The sequence below is a fragment of the Aethalodelphis obliquidens genome, unplaced genomic scaffold (genome assembly GCF_003676395.1).
Source record: "Aethalodelphis obliquidens isolate GAN/ISIS:26980383/991018 unplaced genomic scaffold, ASM367639v1 scaffold72, whole genome shotgun sequence".
Classification (NCBI taxonomy): domain Eukaryota; kingdom Metazoa; phylum Chordata; class Mammalia; order Artiodactyla; family Delphinidae; genus Aethalodelphis; species Aethalodelphis obliquidens.
Window position 1 is genome coordinate 9,927,613 of NW_020838016.1, and position 18,900 is coordinate 9,946,512.

The 18,900-nt window shown below is 42.3% G+C and overlaps 1 protein-coding gene across 1 annotated transcript in view; it reads right to left on the reverse strand.

Moving 5' to 3' along the window:
* Window positions 1–1,338: 1,338 nt before the first annotated feature.
* PCOLCE2 (procollagen C-endopeptidase enhancer 2) overlaps window positions 1,339–18,900 on the reverse strand; it is a 71,240-nt gene continuing 53,678 nt past the window's right edge. Inside the window, exons 5-9 of the mRNA XM_027091635.1 lie at window positions 17,144–17,280; window positions 11,814–11,968; window positions 6,815–6,898; window positions 4,138–4,305; window positions 1,339–1,924 (exon numbers count right to left, since the gene is read on the reverse strand). Coding sequence (XP_026947436.1) covers window positions 1,794–1,924; window positions 4,138–4,305; window positions 6,815–6,898; window positions 11,814–11,968; window positions 17,144–17,280 — 675 coding nt within the window. The 3' untranslated portion in view covers window positions 1,339–1,793. The remainder of the gene's footprint in view (window positions 1,925–4,137; window positions 4,306–6,814; window positions 6,899–11,813; window positions 11,969–17,143; window positions 17,281–18,900) is intronic.

Sequence of the window (18,900 nt, forward strand, 5' to 3'; positions counted from 1 at the left end):
CAACATCAGGGTTTTTTTTCTTATTTTTTTAATTATTGTGTACTTTGTGCTATTAATTTCTAATTATTCATTGTTGCTGGAGAAGGATGTCTGTGCGACACTAGTTCTTTAAATGGGATTTGTTTCATGGTGCAGTAAGTGGTCAAGTTGTGAAGTTGTTCCATATTGAGATTAAAAATGAGCTTTTGGGGAATTCCCTGGCGGTCCAGTGGTTAGGACTCTGTGCTCTCACTGACAAGGGCCCAGGTTTGATCCCTGGTCGGGAATTAAGATCCCACAAGCCACGTGGTATGGCCAAAAAAAAAAAAAAAAGAGCTTTTGGTTCTGTTTACGTCCATCAGGTAAATCTAGCTAACTGTGTGGTTCAAATCTATATCTTTTCAGCTCGGTGCTTTGTGACCACATAGAATGGTGGGATAGGGAGGGTGGGAGGGAGAGAGATGCAAGAGGGAAGAGATAGGGGGATATATGTATATGCATAGCTGATTCACTTTGTTATAAAGCAGAAACTAACACACCATTGTAAAGCAATTATACTCCAATAAAGATGTTATTAAAAAAATTATATCTTTTTTTGTTTCTTTTAAATCTGCCAATTACTGTGAGAAGTGTGTTAAAATCTCCCACTATGATGGTGAACTTGTCAATTTCCATTTATACTATGCCAGACTTAGTTATATATTTTGAAGCCTATATTATATTGAAGGATAAAATATTTTAGTGATATATCTTTGCATGTTATTAGCTGCATGCAAATTTTAGAATTGTTTTATCTCCTTGTAACCCTCTTCATCTTGAGAAATACCTTAAAGTCCATTTTTTTCCCTAATATGAATAAAGCCACTTCAGTCTTGTTTTGGTTAATATTTGCCTGATATATTTATGTTCTTCTATCCTTTTCTTTTCAACTTCTTTGTGTCCTTATGCTTTAGGTGTCTCTTTCAAATAGTATATTGTTGTATTTTGTTTTTCTGATCCAGTCTGATAATCTTTGGCTTTTAACTTTTTAGTCTAGTTATATAAATTGAGCTAGATTGCCTGTTCTGTCTCTTGGGAGATGTGTGCTCTGCACAAGTCACTAAATATACCTGAGCTTCCATTTCTATCACAAAATGAAGGACCTGAATGAGATTCCTGAGGGACACGATTCTGGCTCTAACATTCTCTGGTTCTGCAGAGAAGAATTATAGTCTGTTTACATTACTGAGTCCATCTAGTCCCTGCGGTTCTTGGAATGTTCTTTTAGCAAAGTATAAACTGATACAAGGACAACCTTATGTGTAAATAGCAGGGAATATTCTTTTTACAGTGTCCCACTTTCTATAAAAGCAAGTCTAATGGCTGTTATATAATCATTTAAAAATATTTTATTAAGCACTGATTTTAAAAATGCAGGAGAAGAATATAACAACTCAGAGCAAATGCTTGAAGGTAAAACAAATATCACTATAAATATTGCACGTATAAAATCTCTTTTTTACATCTTCACACAACTCATTTCTAAAATATCCTTTTACAGAGATGTATAAATAAACTGCTTCCAAACTGTCAACGCTTGATACATTTAGTTTCTTATCACCTCACTAAGTCTGCAGGTTTCTAATCGGCTCTCTTCTGTGCAGGCAACAGAACTTCCATCAGTGACACCGGAGCTCTCCGACCTACATCATGTGAAGAGTAAATCTCTCTGAATGCTCAATATTTCAGGTTATAAATTTTCTTTTCCTACTGAGAAAAAAATAGATCCTTCAAAGGCAGTGACAGAATGCAGCTTAAATGGACACAGTTCACTGTTAACATTGCTTGTTCTTCAAGGCGTCCAGGAGCTTCTGATTCTTGGTCTTGAACATCATGATAAAGCTGTTGGGCATGATTTTGCCTCTCCCATCTTCACCCACTTGGCCCATAATAATGTAGTTTAGACCTAAAAGAGAATATAAGATTAATTTTTTTCTCTCTGTGTGTTGGTTTGAAACAACTTCGACTATAACTCACCTCTAGGTAAATGCTCTGTAAAGGGTATAATTAGACATTTATCCTATCTAGGATAAAATCTGGTTTAAGACTCTCATTGGGAAAAAAATCTAAATGTAACTGAATAGCATGTTCCAGCTCTGCTAACAGTAGGAATGTGGATGGAATGATTCGATCCGGTCACGTCCAGCTCTGCGGAAGGTCTGACGTATTTACTGAGTGTCTGCTATGAACAATACACTGTTTCTGTGAAAGGCTCTCCTTCCTCAAGGGGCTTCAGATGGCCTCTCCTGGTGTCACAAGGCTTCTGGATCTCCCCAGGCATTTGTCAGCTAATGATCCATCGTCTTCTGTTGTTGTTGTCTTGGACTTTTTATTAACGTCTCCAACATTTATACTATGTAAGTTTTTTGAGGGCATGGTTGGATCATATACTTCTTTCCATTCTTATAGTCCCTTGCAAAAAGATAAGTCCTAAAAAGTACTTTATTCTGTTATACTGTTTTTTATATATCCGTGTTTCTGGCTAAGGTAGGCCTAGACTGGGGCCCAAGCTGAGCTATGTAGGATTCAGCTCTGAAGATTTATACTGCTTCAGAAAAATGTCATAAAGGAAGTGTGTCTTACCACCCCCTTTATTCTCCCTCTCCCCCGTGTGTCATAAGAGAAATATGTGTTTCTTTTTCTCTTGCATAGGCCTTCCTCTGTGGGCCTACACTGGCATCATGGTGGTCTTGAGCCTGTGAAAGCTTGGTAGGATGAGCAGGTAGATGCCACCGAAAGCCTGGACTGCTAGCATCGAGATTTGACTGTGTCTAGATGTGCATTATTTGCTGTTCCGGGCAGTTCTGGAAAGAAGTGTTACCTTCTACAGAGTCTTTGCTATTCCCTCTAAAGAGTCAGTGTGAGGCTGCTCACCTTCCGACTCTTCTCAACAGTCTGAATTCATAGTAAAGCTTTCTTGAAGTGGATATGCTATATTTCTGTGTGTGTGTGGCAGAGGTTTGGTTTGTTTCACTTGTAGTAGAGGTGTGTAACAAGACTGAGGAAAGGAATGAGCTGATATTGGATAGAGAAATCATGGCATAGCACACAGTGGAATGCCAGGCATTATTGCCATGCCGAGAAAGAGACCTATACGTGCTGTTGATGGAAAGCTGTCCACATATACATCATGTGGCGGAAAAGTTTCAGTAGAACATATGTAGCATGATCCCTCTCTCTACGTGTGTATGTGCAGGCTTGATATGGATAGAACCGTGTGGAAGGAGCTGTTCATTGTGCCTCTGGTGAAAGGGAAAGGGCTTCACTTTTTATTTTATATCCTTCTCTACTTATTTAAACTTTTTAAAAACCATAGAGCAGGGGCTTCCCTGGTGGCGCAGTGGTTGGGAGTCCGCGTGCCGATGCAGGGGACACGGGTTCGTGCCCTGGTCCGGGAAGATCCCACATGCCGCGGAGCGGCTGGGCCCGTGAGCCATGGCCGCTGAGCCTGCGCGTCCGGAGCCTGTGCTCCGCAACGGGAGAGGCCACAACAGTGAGAGGCCCGCGTACCGCAAAAACAAAAAAACCCATAGAGCATACATTACTTTTATAAGTTAAAGAACCTGTTTAAAAAAAAAAAATCATGTACCTTTGGCTCTGAAGTAGCTTTTCTTTTTCCAAAATTTCTTAATAAACTCATCTCCATCTATGAATTTAATAATCCTATATCTACAAATGAATCCCAAATCTTTCATTCTAGCCCATAGATACCTCTCTTCTGAACTCCAGCTCTGAATTTCCTGTTCCTTGATGGATATCTTCCTCTACACACAGTAGTGGCACCTTAAGTGCAATACTTCAAAATCTCTTTCTCCTGATGTGCTCCTTCTCTGTCTGTTCCCTACTGATCCAACTTCAGACGTTTCTTGGAATCATTGATCATTTCCATTATCTCGTCTTCTTCCACAAGTGACCGGAACTGGGATTGGAGCCCAATTCTGGCGGACTCCAAAGGCCCTCCTTCGAAACCACAAGTGGGCAATACATTCGCCCTGACTTTACTTCCCTAGACCAGCCATGGCATGGAAAGATCCATGATTTTCTCAGAGAGGCTCTCCCGTCCCCTTCTCTGCTCCTGAGCTCCCCTGGAAGAAAGACTGAGGTTTTTCTCTGACTCACCTCTCCTCAGGAGTGGGCACTGCTTACAGACCACGACGACCTTGGCACTCATGTTCTTGCCGGCCTGCTGAATTGCCAGATTTCCTTCTTTATAGATGTTGATGATTGAGACCGTGGCGTGCAGACTCCCACCTCGAGGGATGGTGGTGATAACAGTCCCGGCCAAGACTGCAAAAGAAAACGTTTTTGAAATAATGGGACAGTGAAGGCAAGAGTGAAGGCAGAACTGAACGTAATTGTACATTTCTCTAAGTGTCAGATGGGAAACATTTTAATGTAAGAAAGAAGGTCCTAATAGAGCCATTGAATTTGATTCTGTCCAGTTGTCACCAAAATTCAAGTTGAACAAAAGGAGTCGTGGAGCTGTTATGTTACCGCAGCTGTTAGGCGTTGACACTGAGTAGGAACACCAAAATATCTGCCGAATTGCAGTCAGTTGCTGAGACGAGGGCTCGTTCCAATGTTTTATCCAACGTGTGGATCAGTTACCAAATAAGGGATGGGCTCATGCGCCTCTACCTGTGAACACTCAACAGGACCTTGTACCTTTAGAGGTAACACCATACTAAGAGGCTGCACGATGGGGGTCTGAGCCACGAAGATCTGAGTCCTTGTGTCTGTGTGGGTGAGCGCCTACCTTTCTGTGTCTCCCCCTGGTTCCTCTCTTCAGCTGGCCTCTCTCCTTGAACTTTCTTTTTATAAACACGTATTTATTAAATGAAGAATCGGTCTTACAAATATCCACTCCCTTAAGCCTTCTCCCAGGCTTCTACAGCAAATGACCAATTGCAGGTGCTGGAGGAAACTAAAGAGCATTAGAAGCAGCAGGTTGGGATGGAGGTGGGGGGAAGGAAGAGGGAAGATGGGGGTCAGAAAGTAAAAGCCCCTTTCAAGAAAGAGTATCATAAAAGCAGTGAAGGTAATCAGGGTTAGCAAAAACCAGAATTATTTTTGTTCCTTAGGCCAACCCCCCACTTCATCCCTTATTTGTCTTCTCTCAGTGGATATCAGGTGCTCTCTCCTTGAACTTTGATTCATCCATAGATCCCCATCTCCCTCTAATGATCACTAAATATCTGTGGTTTTCTGGGTCTTTCACATTCTCTTTTTTATCCATCCTGTTTAACGCATTTAACAAGTCAAAGTATAGAACTGAGGTATAGCTTAAGACATTTTCTTGCTTAAAAAAAAAAAAACTCTAGCAAAATTCAGTTGCTTTTCATTATGTCACTCTCTCTTTTTACTATGTGACACTCAGAGAAGAGTCCTACTTCTGACCCACAGAAAGAAAGATGCTGTGTTTCTCAAAGGCGTGCTTTTGGCATTCTGGGGGGTGGGGGCAGTGAACATTCCAGGTGAGGCAGGACTTGCATTGAATGACTTTCTGATGAATCCTGTCTCTACCCAGAAAACCAGCAGCACCCGGCAGTTATTGTGACAATCAAAACCTGCCCCTAAAGGAGTGTTACTAATGCTGGTGGGAAACCAATGGGCCACTGGTGATAGTATTGGGTCATTTTGCCATGGAAGTGAGTCACAGTGGAATAGATCGAGCTTTGGACTTGGCCGATATGACCCTTTCAGGATAAAGTGAGAACACACTGCTTATGTGGTACGCAAAGCTCATAACATCAGAATTCTTCTCACGCCTTACTTTGACTTTCGGTCATGAGTGCTTACTGCCAAACGTCAGTCAGTAGCCGAGTGAAATCAGGGGGCTCTGAGGACAGGAAGGGAGATTTCCTTAAGCACCTCCTACAGAAGACGACACTGGGTGTGGGAGCAATGACACCTCGTGCTACCGGTTTTCATTTTCATGCCATTATTTGAATTTCGGCTGCAAACTCCAGTTAGATTTAGGGCCCTAGATTCTTTAGTGCCTTCATACCTTCTCTGCAACATAGTCCGTCTGGGCTGCAGTTACCACTTGAAGGCATAAGAAAAAGCAAGCAAAGCCTCATCTGGGAGGCCCTTTGTTCTGGGTAACCTATTTAAAGGCTGTACCAACTTTCTTTTCCTGATAAGACTTCTCTTCTATGTTCCTTTTAAACATAACCAACATAAATTAAACTTGGGATCTTTTGCTCTTAAGTGGTTTTCACATAAAGTGCAATTTTTTTTTAATTGGAAAAAACTCTTAGAAATTCTAAGTCATTAGGTAATATCTCCTCAGGTTCCAGTTTATAAGAGTTTCCAAATGGATTTCAGATTTCCAAGTTTGAATTTAGTACTTTGGAAGGACACTACAGAGGAAATACTTGAATTTCTTTGGAGAGAGGCCAGCTTGGACATGTTTCTAATTAACTTCAGTTGAATTACAGATGTGTGAAAAAAATACTCAGTGCGTGAAAACTATGTGAGAAAAAAGGGATACAGGGTTTTTCAGGAATACGGAGCCAGCCAGAAGACACAGAGCGGTAGTATCACGTACCAGGAGTCAAATTATTAAGTTTACGTGGAAAATGTATATTTTCTGTACATGAATTTTTCTCAGGTGTGAAATCTAACACTTCAAAAGGCACAAGTCAACATACCCTAGTGTGTAAGAAAATATTTTCTTGGGTAAATGAAGAGTGTAACTGACCCTTTACCATCACATTCACGGCAGTTCCTTTGAGATTAAGCATGCGGTTTCAGGTTTCTGATTAAAGAGGAAAGGCTGGGTTTTATTTCTTACCAAAGTTACTCAAGCAATAATTGCTTTCCAGAGTCCCCGACCGTCTACACTTCTGCTGACACAGGGCCACGGTGGGTTTTAAACCTTCATTCAGAGAAGAAAGACATAAGATTCAGGAAAATGAATTCAAGTATAATTGGTGTTTAGATCTGAATCTACCAATTTAAAATTCCCATATATTTCCCTGAGCCACCAATCTGTCATTGCAATGAAATAATTAAAAAGCATGCAAAGGCAATGCTTCATGCTACCGACTCCTGCTCTAATTTCTTCAGGGTAACTCAATACCCTCTGCGGAGTTTTAAACCTGAGATCAAAGATAACCCAAATTTAGCCCTATTCTCTTCTTCCTTTATATATAACTAATGCTGTAACTAAAAATAGATACAGTCTCATGTGCCCTGCTTAGAAAAACCCAGTACAACAAATATGAACACAGGAGATGTAGGTTAACTCCTCATTTTCTGAAAGGAATCCAATGGGTCTCCCCCTGAGGGTGGAGGGTACTTTCTTGGTGCACCTGAAATACACAGTCGCCCAAATGGGAGCAGTACAGGTTTCTGGGAACACTGCTCCTGTGGTAAGGTGTGTTATAGCCGTAATTAGATGCAACCAATCACTAAACATTTATTTTGAGCCTGTAAGGATTATTAGTAAGGATTATTCATTGCCTAGAAGGATCTTAAGAACTGAGAAGTAGACAAATTTGAAAGTACAACTAAACAGGTAACCACAGTGGTTCTCGGTCAGGGGTGATTTTGCCCACTAGGTGACATTTGGTAATGCCTGGAAATATTTTTGGTGGTCACAGCTAGGGGATGCCACTGGCATCTAGCGAGTATATAACCAGAGATGCTGCTAGGCTTCCTACAGTGAACAGGACAGCCCCCAACAGCAAAGAATGATCTGGCCAAAAATGTAAATAGTGCCAAGGTTGAGAAACTGTACTATGATGAAACGAAATGAAATGAAATGAAAATAATCCTCATTAAAAATGTTTCCAAAATATTTCCTAATGATTCACTTATATGTGGCAACATGCTAGGAGAACTAAACAAAGCTGTCACAGAACGCTACTTGGTGGGTAAGAATTTACAACTGTAATATTGCCCTGCTGATATGTTCTGCTAACTTTTCTGTGAAGTTACTCTTTTTTTTTTTACATCTTTACTGGAGTATAATTGCTTTACAATGGTGTGTTAGTTTCTGCTTTATAACAAAGTGAATCCGTTATACATATACATATATCCCCATATCTCCTCCCTGTGAGTTTACTCTTAATGTGTACCCCTACTTAACTCCAAAAAGGATCCAAAGTGGTATTATAGTATTAAAATATATACAATTTAATGTTAAAATACACACAGTTTAATGGTAAAATAAACACAATAGCATATATATGGAGAAAGAGCTCAGAAAGCATTTAGAGGGACTATTGTTCTAGGAGTTGGGGACCTGAATTTACCTCATTCACTGAGTCAAAAGGTAGTGGCGTTAGTGGTTCTCCCTGTCTGATGAAAGAGCATCTTTTCACGTGGGCCACTGGAAACCAGCTCCTTCTCGGCCTCGGAATGCTAGTCTGGAGGTTGGGTGGGTGTCCCACACGGCCCCTTCTCTCCCTTCGGGACATCCCCGCTCTCTTGCCTTTCAGCCATCAGCTGTCCCACCCTGACCCTCGCCATGCTCCCGTCCTCTCTGCTGCCCTGCACTCCCCAGCACGGCACCTGTGTCTCAGCCCTCCTCTCCATGTGCTCCCGCGGCCGTGCCGGTGGGTCCTCCCTCCTCGGGGACGATCCCTCTCGGCGCCGCCACGGCCCCATCCTTCCCAGAGACGTTCTCTGCTCCGTCTCCGCCCCTCAGTCCCAGGCTTCCAGGTCCTGCTGAAGTCTCATCACCAATCTCCCAAGTGTGGTCACCCTGTCAGCCAGTGTAGCCTCCTCTCCTTCAAGCTTATTTAGTTACTCTCAGACTCTCACGAGTACTTGCTTTCTGTCTTTAGAGGTTCAACACATTGACCCCTCGCATTCTTCCCACTGCACCATCCTGGCCCGTCTCTACTTCCTTAGCTACTCCACTTAATTTCCATGGTCTGTTATCCCACTTTCTTGACAATATGTTAAACTCCCTTTCCCCTCTGCCCTCCAACCCTTAGGAAGCCTGAAGGAGCCTCTGCTTCTCCTTCTGTGCCTGCACGTAGACAGCTGAGGACACAAATGGACCCTCGTCCAAGTGACAAGCTGTCTCCAATTTCCACAGCTGTTTTTCGGATTCTCCCAACCCCCCGGGGCTCCCACCTCCCTTCCGTCTCATTCTCAGCAGGTGACCTTGCCTATTTTCTGGGGAAAACAGAGATCATAGAAGAAAATGTCCTCGAAGCCCCACCAGACCTCCGAGCGGTCTTTATCTGCCCCCCTCTCTTCTTTCCTCCCCTGAGAGAGGAGGCTGCCCACGTCTGGTCTAAGGTCTGTCCTTCTGTGCGTCCTCCGAAGGCCAGACCCGCTCATCTTTGTGGAAATTTCCTCTACAGTTTATTCCTTCACTCTGCCCTTCTGTTCTCCTGCTGTGCCGGCTACTTCCTATTGGCTTTACCACGTTCACACCCTCCCTTAGGCTTGAACCTGTGCACTGAGTTGTTGGACTTAGTTTCCTCGCCTTGCTCCACACGCCCCTCACCCCCATCTGGCTTCTGCCTGCACAGCTCCACTCATAACCCTTGCCAGGGTGTCCAGTAGCCTCCACGTCATGAAATCACATGGTAACATTTTAGTCCTGACGTTGTTTGAAGCCTCATCAACACTTGGCTCTTCTGACCACCCCCTTCTCAAAACACTCTCTTCCCCGGCCCCCAAGACACCTGGGTTCCCCCCACGTCCGCTGCTGCCCCTTAGCTGCTTTTTTCATTCTTCTCTGCCAGCAGATCCTCCCTCTTTAAAGACCTGGAGTTTCTAGAGATTTAATGCCAGCCCTTCTCCTTTCCCCTGTAACCTCTCCCCCATGGGGTCAACCATGTTGAAGACTCCAATTTAAATCTCTTGCTTAAATCTCTCTTCCGGCCTGGAGGCCCGTAGATCTTACTGTCTCCATAACGGCTCCATTTGCTTGTCTCACAGACACCTCTAACCCCACAAGGGCACAGCTTAACTTATGAATCTACCCCTCCACCTATGACTCTACTTCTATGAATGGTAACATGGTTCCTCTGAGTTGTGCAAGCCAGGGACCCGGGAGGCATGCTTCTGGATTGCCCTAGTCCAATTAACCGCTGAGCCCTGTCAGTATCTCCCAAGGTCTCTGGCCTGCAGAACTGTCAGTGTCTCTTGACCGTCTCTGTAGTTCTGTCTGGTGCAGTTCCCCTGGACAACCCCAAGAACATGCTGACCCTCCTGACCCCTACAGTCCATTCACCTCACTGGGGCCTCACAGAGTGATCTTCGTAAAGTGTGAATCTAATCCTGAACTTTCCTTAAATCCACCAACAGCTTCCCCTGCACTTAGGATAAAACCCCAACTACTCAGAGCATCAGGAGTGAGGTGGTAGGGCCTAAAGATGAACCTGGCAAGAGAGGCTAGGTACAAAGTGCGAAGGGGTTTGGCCCTTGCGCCGTCCAATATGGTAGCCACTGGCCACGGAAGCTTTTAAATTGTAATTAAATTAAAATTCAGATCTTCAGTAGCACTCGTCACATGTCAAGTGTTCAACAGTGGCCACTGTATTGGATGGCACAGGTGTAGACAATTAATTTAAGTGGGAGAAGGACACAGTCTGCTCTGTGTGTGTGTGTGTGTGTGTGTGTGTGTGTGTGTGTGTGTGTATGGGGCATTCAGTGGGGAATTAAGACAGAGGAAGGGGACCCTAAGAGTGTGGCTACAGTTTCTGTGGACCATGCTTGGGAAAACAGGTGGAGAAGCAGAACTGAGACAGAAAATAATGTGATAGAAATGAGTTACATTTGATATGTTTTAATTTAAATGTCTAGCAGTTGCAAAACTCCAGGAGAAAATTACAAATTCATGTTTGCAATTTCAGAGAAAGTTTAGGACTGGAGATAAAAGCTGGGGAACCACAAGATAAAAGCTGGGGAACCACATGAATGCAGACAGATAATTCACTGGAAAGAATAGGAGACCAGGGTCCACTGAGATGGGCTGGAGAAATATTGCTGTAACGTGCGGCAATACACCTGCAGGCCACAAGGTGGCACACTGTGGAGTGCTCAGAAAAATCAGCCCTTCTGGAAGTGCCTGTACTCAGGACGGCCCTGCTCAGGGTACCTGCAGAAAATGGTGGGCAGTAAAGCTGGGTTTATCTCAGCCTATTTCATATATTAACCTTAGATCCTTCCTTCCCCCTTTTTTTCTCCTCCCTGTATTTAGATTTTGAAATCTCAGGCCTGAAATCCTGGTGGGTGGAGCTGACAGGGTACAGAGACAAGATACAAGGACCCACACTTGCCCCTCCATTTCTTAGATAATACCAGAGTTTCCCGACTGGCTTCTCTAATACCTCAAATATTTTTGTTTGATTTACTCCAATTTGAAAAAATAATACATTTTGTATGACACAATTTGGAGCATACCCCATCCCAAAAAAGTCCAAATACTGGCAGATGTGAAAACAGGCAGGTATCAGGGCCCTGAAACTTTAACCTAAAACACTACAGTTCTATGTAATAAAAAAAAAAAACACATAATTTTATAAGTGCCAGGAAAAAGTAGGCTTGTCATGTGATCTGTGCCAAAACGGGATTCCTAGCATTTTTAAGTGACCATAATTTTCTTAGGTAACATTTTAAAATTATTAGCTTAGAAGCATTCTTACACCTTACACTCTTCTTTAATTCATGGAATCATATTATTCTCTTCCATAAGTTTTCATCTTATTTAACTTATTTTAGTTTCAAGTATTTTCCTCTTATTTAATTTTTTTTTTTTCTACTTCAGAAGAATTTTTGTTATACTCCTCAAGTTTGTGTACAAACTTCAAACGAGAAAAACTTACTTGTAGTCACAGGAAAGGTGGTGGTAACAGGTGGTGCTGTAGTTGCCGGCAATTTCTTTGGCCTGAATTTGTAGTGACCGATAAATCCATCTGCAGTTAAACTTAAGTCTGATAAAAACTGAATGAGAAGTTCATTTCTCTCAGATACAATTGGCCTAAAAGAAAAAAAGATGTAATTGTATATATATTTAAAAATTTAGGTGACACCTCTCTGAAATGTAGAATTTTCTAACTTTCCATCAATTTCTGACGATAGGTTATTCTTTGTTTAAACTGAAAAGCTGAAATACTTGAAAAGATGATGGTCTTAATCTGCTCAGTATTAATGCGAATAGCTAACATTTACTGAACGTTTGCTCAGTTAGGCACGTGCTTTATGAAAACTGTTGAATTCTGTCTTCACAACAACCCTGTTATTATCCCCTCTTCATGGAATAGGCAAGTGAAGATCGGAGAGTTCAAGTGATTTGCCAAGGCCAAGGAGAGTCAGCATTTGAAAGGACCAGGTGCCTTTAGAGACACTGGTAGACGTTGGGACCAAGGTAAACACTGAAGCTGCAGCTGGTTCCTCACAAGCACCGCAGGGTTTGGCCTGACTTGGCAACCACACAGCTTCTTTGAACTAAGACTCTGGGTTCCAGCTGGCCTGGGGAGCTAGGGATGCTGGCCCTGGGGAATCAGATGGAGAACTTTGGTTGAACAAATTCCCACACCCTGTGAAGACACCACCAAAGGGATCACCTCAGTGGGTTGGTCACCTAGGGATAAGAAAGCCATGCAGGGTTTAATGGGACTTTCATTTCATTGTTAATGAGAGTTCTTATGCGTGCCTGAAATGGAAACCTTTCTGTTTATAATCTGGGTAGCAAAATGCTGTGAAGGAGAAAGAGAAAGAGAAAGATTACTTTGTTTTGGTGGTCATGAAAGATATCATTAAGAATTCTAATTTTAAAGCAATTTTAGGGGCGTGCTGGTACTAAAGGTTTAGTGGCGATAATAACTGAGGCTCAGAAGCTCTGTTAAATCTCAGGGGATAACTATATTATACAAGACGGTAGTTTCATTTAATCTTGCTATTGTTATTTAAACAATGGTTTAAAAATGCTGTTTGGCTAATTCTATTTTAAAACTATTAACTCAGAAGTGGAAAATTTATTTAATTGAGTTAATTGGTGGTTTGACTAAACTCCTTTTTTTGAGTCGTCATCTCAGCTGAATCACTTCTTAGCCCTCACGGATAGTAAGTAATGAGGCAACCTGTCAGCTATTTTGAGTGGAGTGGGTGGAGGGGAAGGTAGATCTGGACTTGACCCAACCAGTTAGAAAAACTGCAGGGTTCTTTTCTGTCCTGAAGGTTATTGCCTTCTTAGCCAAGGGACGAGACAAACCTAAGAGCAAGCTCTGTGACCCACATTTAGAGTTCCAGTCACAAAAGTGACCAAGGTCATTTAAATAATGCTTCTAAGAATCAAGCCTGGAACAGAAATATTTTGTCTTGCTTTTGAAAACACATTCCATTGAATAAATACAGTGTGCAGGAAACACAGTTCTCAACTACAAGTACAAATAAGACACGTTAATCTTGTTTAGATGATAGAATTACAAAAAGCACTTCTTATAAGCAGCAAAGAAAACCTTAAGATCCAACCAGGTCAGCCTTCTAGGCATGATGTTATAATCATAGTGATCATTCACTGCCTTTTCTATGAACTCATCTTGGAAGCACGATATTGGAAGCTGAATTTTCTCAAGGAAGAGTATTTTAGTAACAAAGATACGCCACTACTGAGTTACGCTGCTACTGAGCGTTAGTGTGAATGCGACAGAGTCACAGTGCCACAAACGTACTGAGGGCAGAGTGCTGCATCTGCACATTAATGTTACAAATCGCTAGGAAGGCAAGGGGGCATCTCACTTGGACCCACTCCCCACTGGCAAATCCCAGGATGGACTGAGGATGCTGACCGGTGTCTTATAGAGCCGGCTATGTGAGCTGTCTCTGCTTTGTCACCCACAGCCTACCTCTTCATCAATCACTACAGCCCACCAACCACCAAGTCCTGCCAATTTTGCCTCGTAAATATTCCTTGATCCACCTCCTCTTCATCTCTACCACCCTTCCCTATCACCTCAGCTTTACCGGGACCACTGCTACAGCCTCCTTGCCAGCTCCCTGCTCCTCTTGTCTACGGCGGGCGTTCTAGAAGCACCGGTCCTATCACTTCCCCTAACTGCACTTCGAGAGTCCCCAGGTCTGCAGGACGTGGAACCCAGCTCCACTCTCCGCCTCCTTGCTCTCTGGGCGCCCACTCAAGGTTCAGGCTCCAGAATAGCACGTATCTCCCCTGTGGATCTTCAAGAACGGAGTCCCCTCTGCTTGGAACGAGTCTGTCCTAAGTTCTGCCTCTAACTCTCACTCTTGCTTCAAGACTCAGCTTCAACAGGCATCATCTCTTTTCCCAAACCTCCCCTGACCTCCCACCACTTGTCCCGACTGGACCAAAGGACTCCTTGTCAGAAATCCACCAGGACATTCCGTTGCCAATTTACCTATCTGCCTTGTTTTGGTCCTTCCCACTACTTACCTCTGTATCTTTTATTTTATCTTTGTGTTCGAGGTCCCTAGCATCGTGTCTGCCACACAGCTGGGGTATATATAGTAAATGTTTCGGAACTGAATCCAGTGGTATCGATACTGATTTGAACCAGGCACAGGGATGCTGAAGTGATATCCCCATTGCCCCCACCCGCCCTAAGTTTTGTGCTTCTCCTTTCCTTTTGTCTACAGATTTACTCATACATGTGCATCGTGAAACCATATATTCTATAGGTTTGCATTTTTTTTAAACTTGATATAAATGAAAGAGTATAGTGTGTCTTTTTCTGTTATTTTTTTCACCCTCAACATTATAACTGTGAGATTCATCCACTGTGCTCAGGGCTGTATAGTGTGAACTATAACAGAATCGAACTATTCTCTTGTTGATAAACATTGTGCTGTTTACTCTCCCCCCAGTACAAATAATATTAATGAGAACATTCTTGTATATGTCTTGTGATGCACAGGGACAAAACTGTCCACGAGAAGAGTAGGGTATATGCTCTATAGCAGGTCAGAGGATACAAGCTCATTTTCAAATTTTTAAAAAAAATTGTTTATTGGGCTTCCCTGGTGGTACAGTGGTTGAGCATCTGCCTGCCAATGCAGGGGACACGGGTTCAAGCCCTGGTCTGGGAAGATCCCACATGCCGCGGAGCAACTAGGCCCGTGAACCACAGCTACTGAGCCTGCGCGTCTGGAGCCTGTGCTCCGCAACAAGAGAGGCCGCGATAGTGAGAGGCCCGCGCACTGCAATGAAGAGTGGCCCCCGCTTGCCCCAACTAGAGAAAAGCCCTCGCACAGAAATGAAGACCCAACGCAGCCAAAAATAAAATAAATAAAAATTTTAAAAAAAATTGTTTATTTATTTTTGGCTGTGTTGGGTCTTTGTTGCTGTACACAGGCTTTCTCTAGTTGTGTCCAGTGGGGGCTACTCTTTGTTGCGGTGCGCGGGCTTCTCACTCTGGCGGCTTCTCTTGTTGCGGAGCACGGGCTCTAGGCGCGCGGCCTTCAGTAGTTGTGGCTCACCGGCTCAGTAGTTGTGCCTCATGGGCTTAGTTGCTCGCGGCATGTGGAATCTTCCCGGACCAGGGATCAAACCCGTGTCCCCTGCATTGGCAGGTGGATTCTTAACGACTGTGCTACTAGGGAAGTCCTTATTTTCAATTTTATTAGATACTGCCAAACTGATTTCCAAAGTGATTGTACCAATTTACATTCTTGTCAAAGATTTATTCACTGTGCAACTTTCTTCTTTGGGGAACGCCTTTTCATGTCTTTTGTCCATTTTTTCTGAGTTGTTATCTTTTCCTTAATAGTTTTTAAGGATTTCTTGATATGTTTTGGAACCTAGACCTAGGTCTTTGCCAAATATATCAAGTATTTTACAAATATCTGTTTCCGTTTTGTGCCTTCCCTTTTCCCTCTCTTTAAGGTGTATTTTGATGAGCAGAAATTCTCATTTCAGTTCCCAGTCCATCTGTAATTGATGTTTGTGTGCTGTTAGATATGAATACAATTCATTTTTACCATAGAAGCAGAAGTTGTCCCTGCCTCGTTCTTCAATAGGGTCATCCTTTACCTGCTGATCTGTGCGTCTCTGGGATATGTCTCATCTGCAGAGACATGTGGATATGTTTCTGGCCTCTCTTTGGTGTTTTCATTAGTCAATTTTTCTACCTCTCTGTTAAAACCACACTGTCTTAATTACAACAGCTTTCTGACCTGGCTCCACCATGGTTGGTCAAATCCTCCTGCCGGTTCCTTCTCCTTCAAAACTGTCTTAGTTTTGTCCCCTCCCCTAGCAATGCCATGTACATTTTACAGCTGGACTGTAAAATCCACATCAAAAATGCTTACTATTATCAAACATAATAAATATAAATGAATTTAAACCGGAAAGTACCTTGCTTTAACTCAGATGTGTCTATGGGAAATCATAGAAATGCGTGTAAGATCAAGTGATGCAGATATTCTAATTATGTTGAAGCAACAGAATAAGAAAGGCTATTTAAATTGGCACAGTGGTGACTTGGCCGGCAAGCTGTAGTAATGTCATTGCCACTTTTCCTAGTACTGTATGTGACGGTGTGAAATATCTTGCACCAAAACAGTCATGTGTTGCACCAAAATACAGCACAGAGGAGTTTAGTAACTTGCCCAGTGTCATGCATCTAGTAAGTGGCAGAGCTCTTAGCTCCATAAATATTTGGTGATAAATACACAGTACCTTTCAGGCTCACTCAGCAAGAATTTGAGCAACAATGCGAGGCGGCATAAAGCCCCCAAAGTCCAGGACAGGTAAAATCACCTGGATCTGTCATAAGCTTCCAGGTTTCCTCGTCTGGATTCCCAATAATCAGCTCCCTAGTTTTTGCTCAGAATTTTCCTCATTCCACTCTGATGCTTCAGCTCCCCACTTGCAGGGCAGTGAGGTATCCAGGTCAGGTCTCTGGCTCAGCATCTGCCCCAGGGGCATCACCAGCTCCACTTCGGTTTATCTGTTTGGCTGCCGAGCCCTCTCTACACTCTTGCTAATGTTGCCTCGCTCTCTGGGTTGGCTACTCTTTGTGTTGATGAGGTACGGGACTCCACTGCCATGGAACCCAAGAATTTGAGAACAAAACAACACCACAGAATCTTCCAGCAAATACAATATAATTGGTCAATTTAATAAGAAACGAGTTTAGAGCTCCTAAAATATTAATGAAATAAAACAGGTGCTACTCACGCAGGGGGGCTGTCGCCACAATACTTCCCAATTCTTTCAGCGTCATTGATCTCTCCGCCGTTAAACACGGCCACATAATCGTACCGGCAGTAGTTATCACGCTCAACATCAAACTTCTCAAACTTTAATTCTATAAGCTTTAGTGAAAGCACAACGTTAGAAGTGTCAGAGGAACAGTGCAGAACAACCTCAAACAGAATTCTTCCTCTCCCCAGATTTGTAGGGTACCACGATTTTCCTTCTTAAAAAAATGTATTCACCGTGTTTGAATTTTTTCTCAGTGTTTACATACTTATTAGTTATCAAAATTGTGGTATTCTTTTGCTTTCATTTTTAATCATTCCAAAAGACCATCTCAAGCCCAAATCAATCCTAATTAGGATCTTAAACGTGGGAACTCTGTTCACTTACAGCTAAGAAAGTATAAAAACACTATATAACCCCAGAAACCTATGTTAAGACTTAAATTGGGCTTGTGTTGGAGTGGGAAGCGGGGCTATACACCAACTTCATTCTTCTCTAGAGGAAAACTAATAGAAATGAAAATATTGTCTACAATGTCCCCTATAGTAGTGTGTGTTGGGATGTGTGAGATGGGTAGACACAACAGTTCCCCTTTCAAGAAAAGGAGACTCACATTCCCACCACATGTAAAGAAGTCAAATTCTTTAGGACCAGAGGTTCAGGGAAGTGGGAACTGACTATGATGTCTTCTGGAAGTATGTTTGAAAACTGTGCCTGCCAAACACAGTCTACTTGGTGATCTGGTTGATTTTTGAAGAGGTTGCATAGAAGCATGGATACACAAAGTCAGTGTTAGATTTCTGAAGTATTTCTTAATTTTTTTTTGCACTGGTACCAGTAATAGTGTCCTAAATTATTCGAATCAATAAGAAGTTTTGATGTAAGAGCAATCATTCCCCTCATAAGCAGATTTTTCAAGACTCCCTCCAACCTGTGAGTCAGAGGAAGTCTCACTGGGTTCATAAATACCCATGGCACCCAGAGAGCTGGTACCCATTCTTGCTGGACGGCAGGTGGGCAGGCAACCCTCCTTGCTGCTTATGGAATATAATAGGCATTAACTCCTGTTAGGACAGGCACACTGTTACTAGTTGTTAGCTAGCAAAGACTTAGACACAGTAATGTGGGTGAAGGTGATAACAGCAATGGTACCACAGAGAGACACAGAGGTAAAATGTGGCTTTGAACATCATTGCCACTTATCTACATATTTATCCACTTTTAAAAAGTCAGCACCAGTGATGGGTGAATAATTGCTTATTCATACTTAACACTGCTTTAAATTATATTAAAATATTTCCTCCTTGGGTCCTGTAACTCCTTAGCGGTTAGTAATAAAATGTGTTCTAGGTTATTAAAAAATTGGCTGAACTTTTTCTACTTAGAAAATAGTCACAGAACTTTTGAAGAGAAAATAAAAATAAGTAAATAAATAGGAGGATAAAGGGGAAAGTTATAATTTTTAAAAAAGTAAGTCTTTAATAGAAGAAAATGCCCATAGATTTACATAGAAATTACTTAGGACTTAACTTTCTCATATTATTTTTCTCATTTGGACAGTTTCCAGTGATTTCAGACACTACAACCATGATTAAAAACTCAGCTGGCTGAAGCCAAAAGTCATATAAAAAGATAAAACCCAAATTTAAATAATCCAAGAGAAAAACAATGGGAAAAAGATGCTAAATTGTAATCTGTGAGTATAATTAAATTCAAATTATTTAATCTAACAT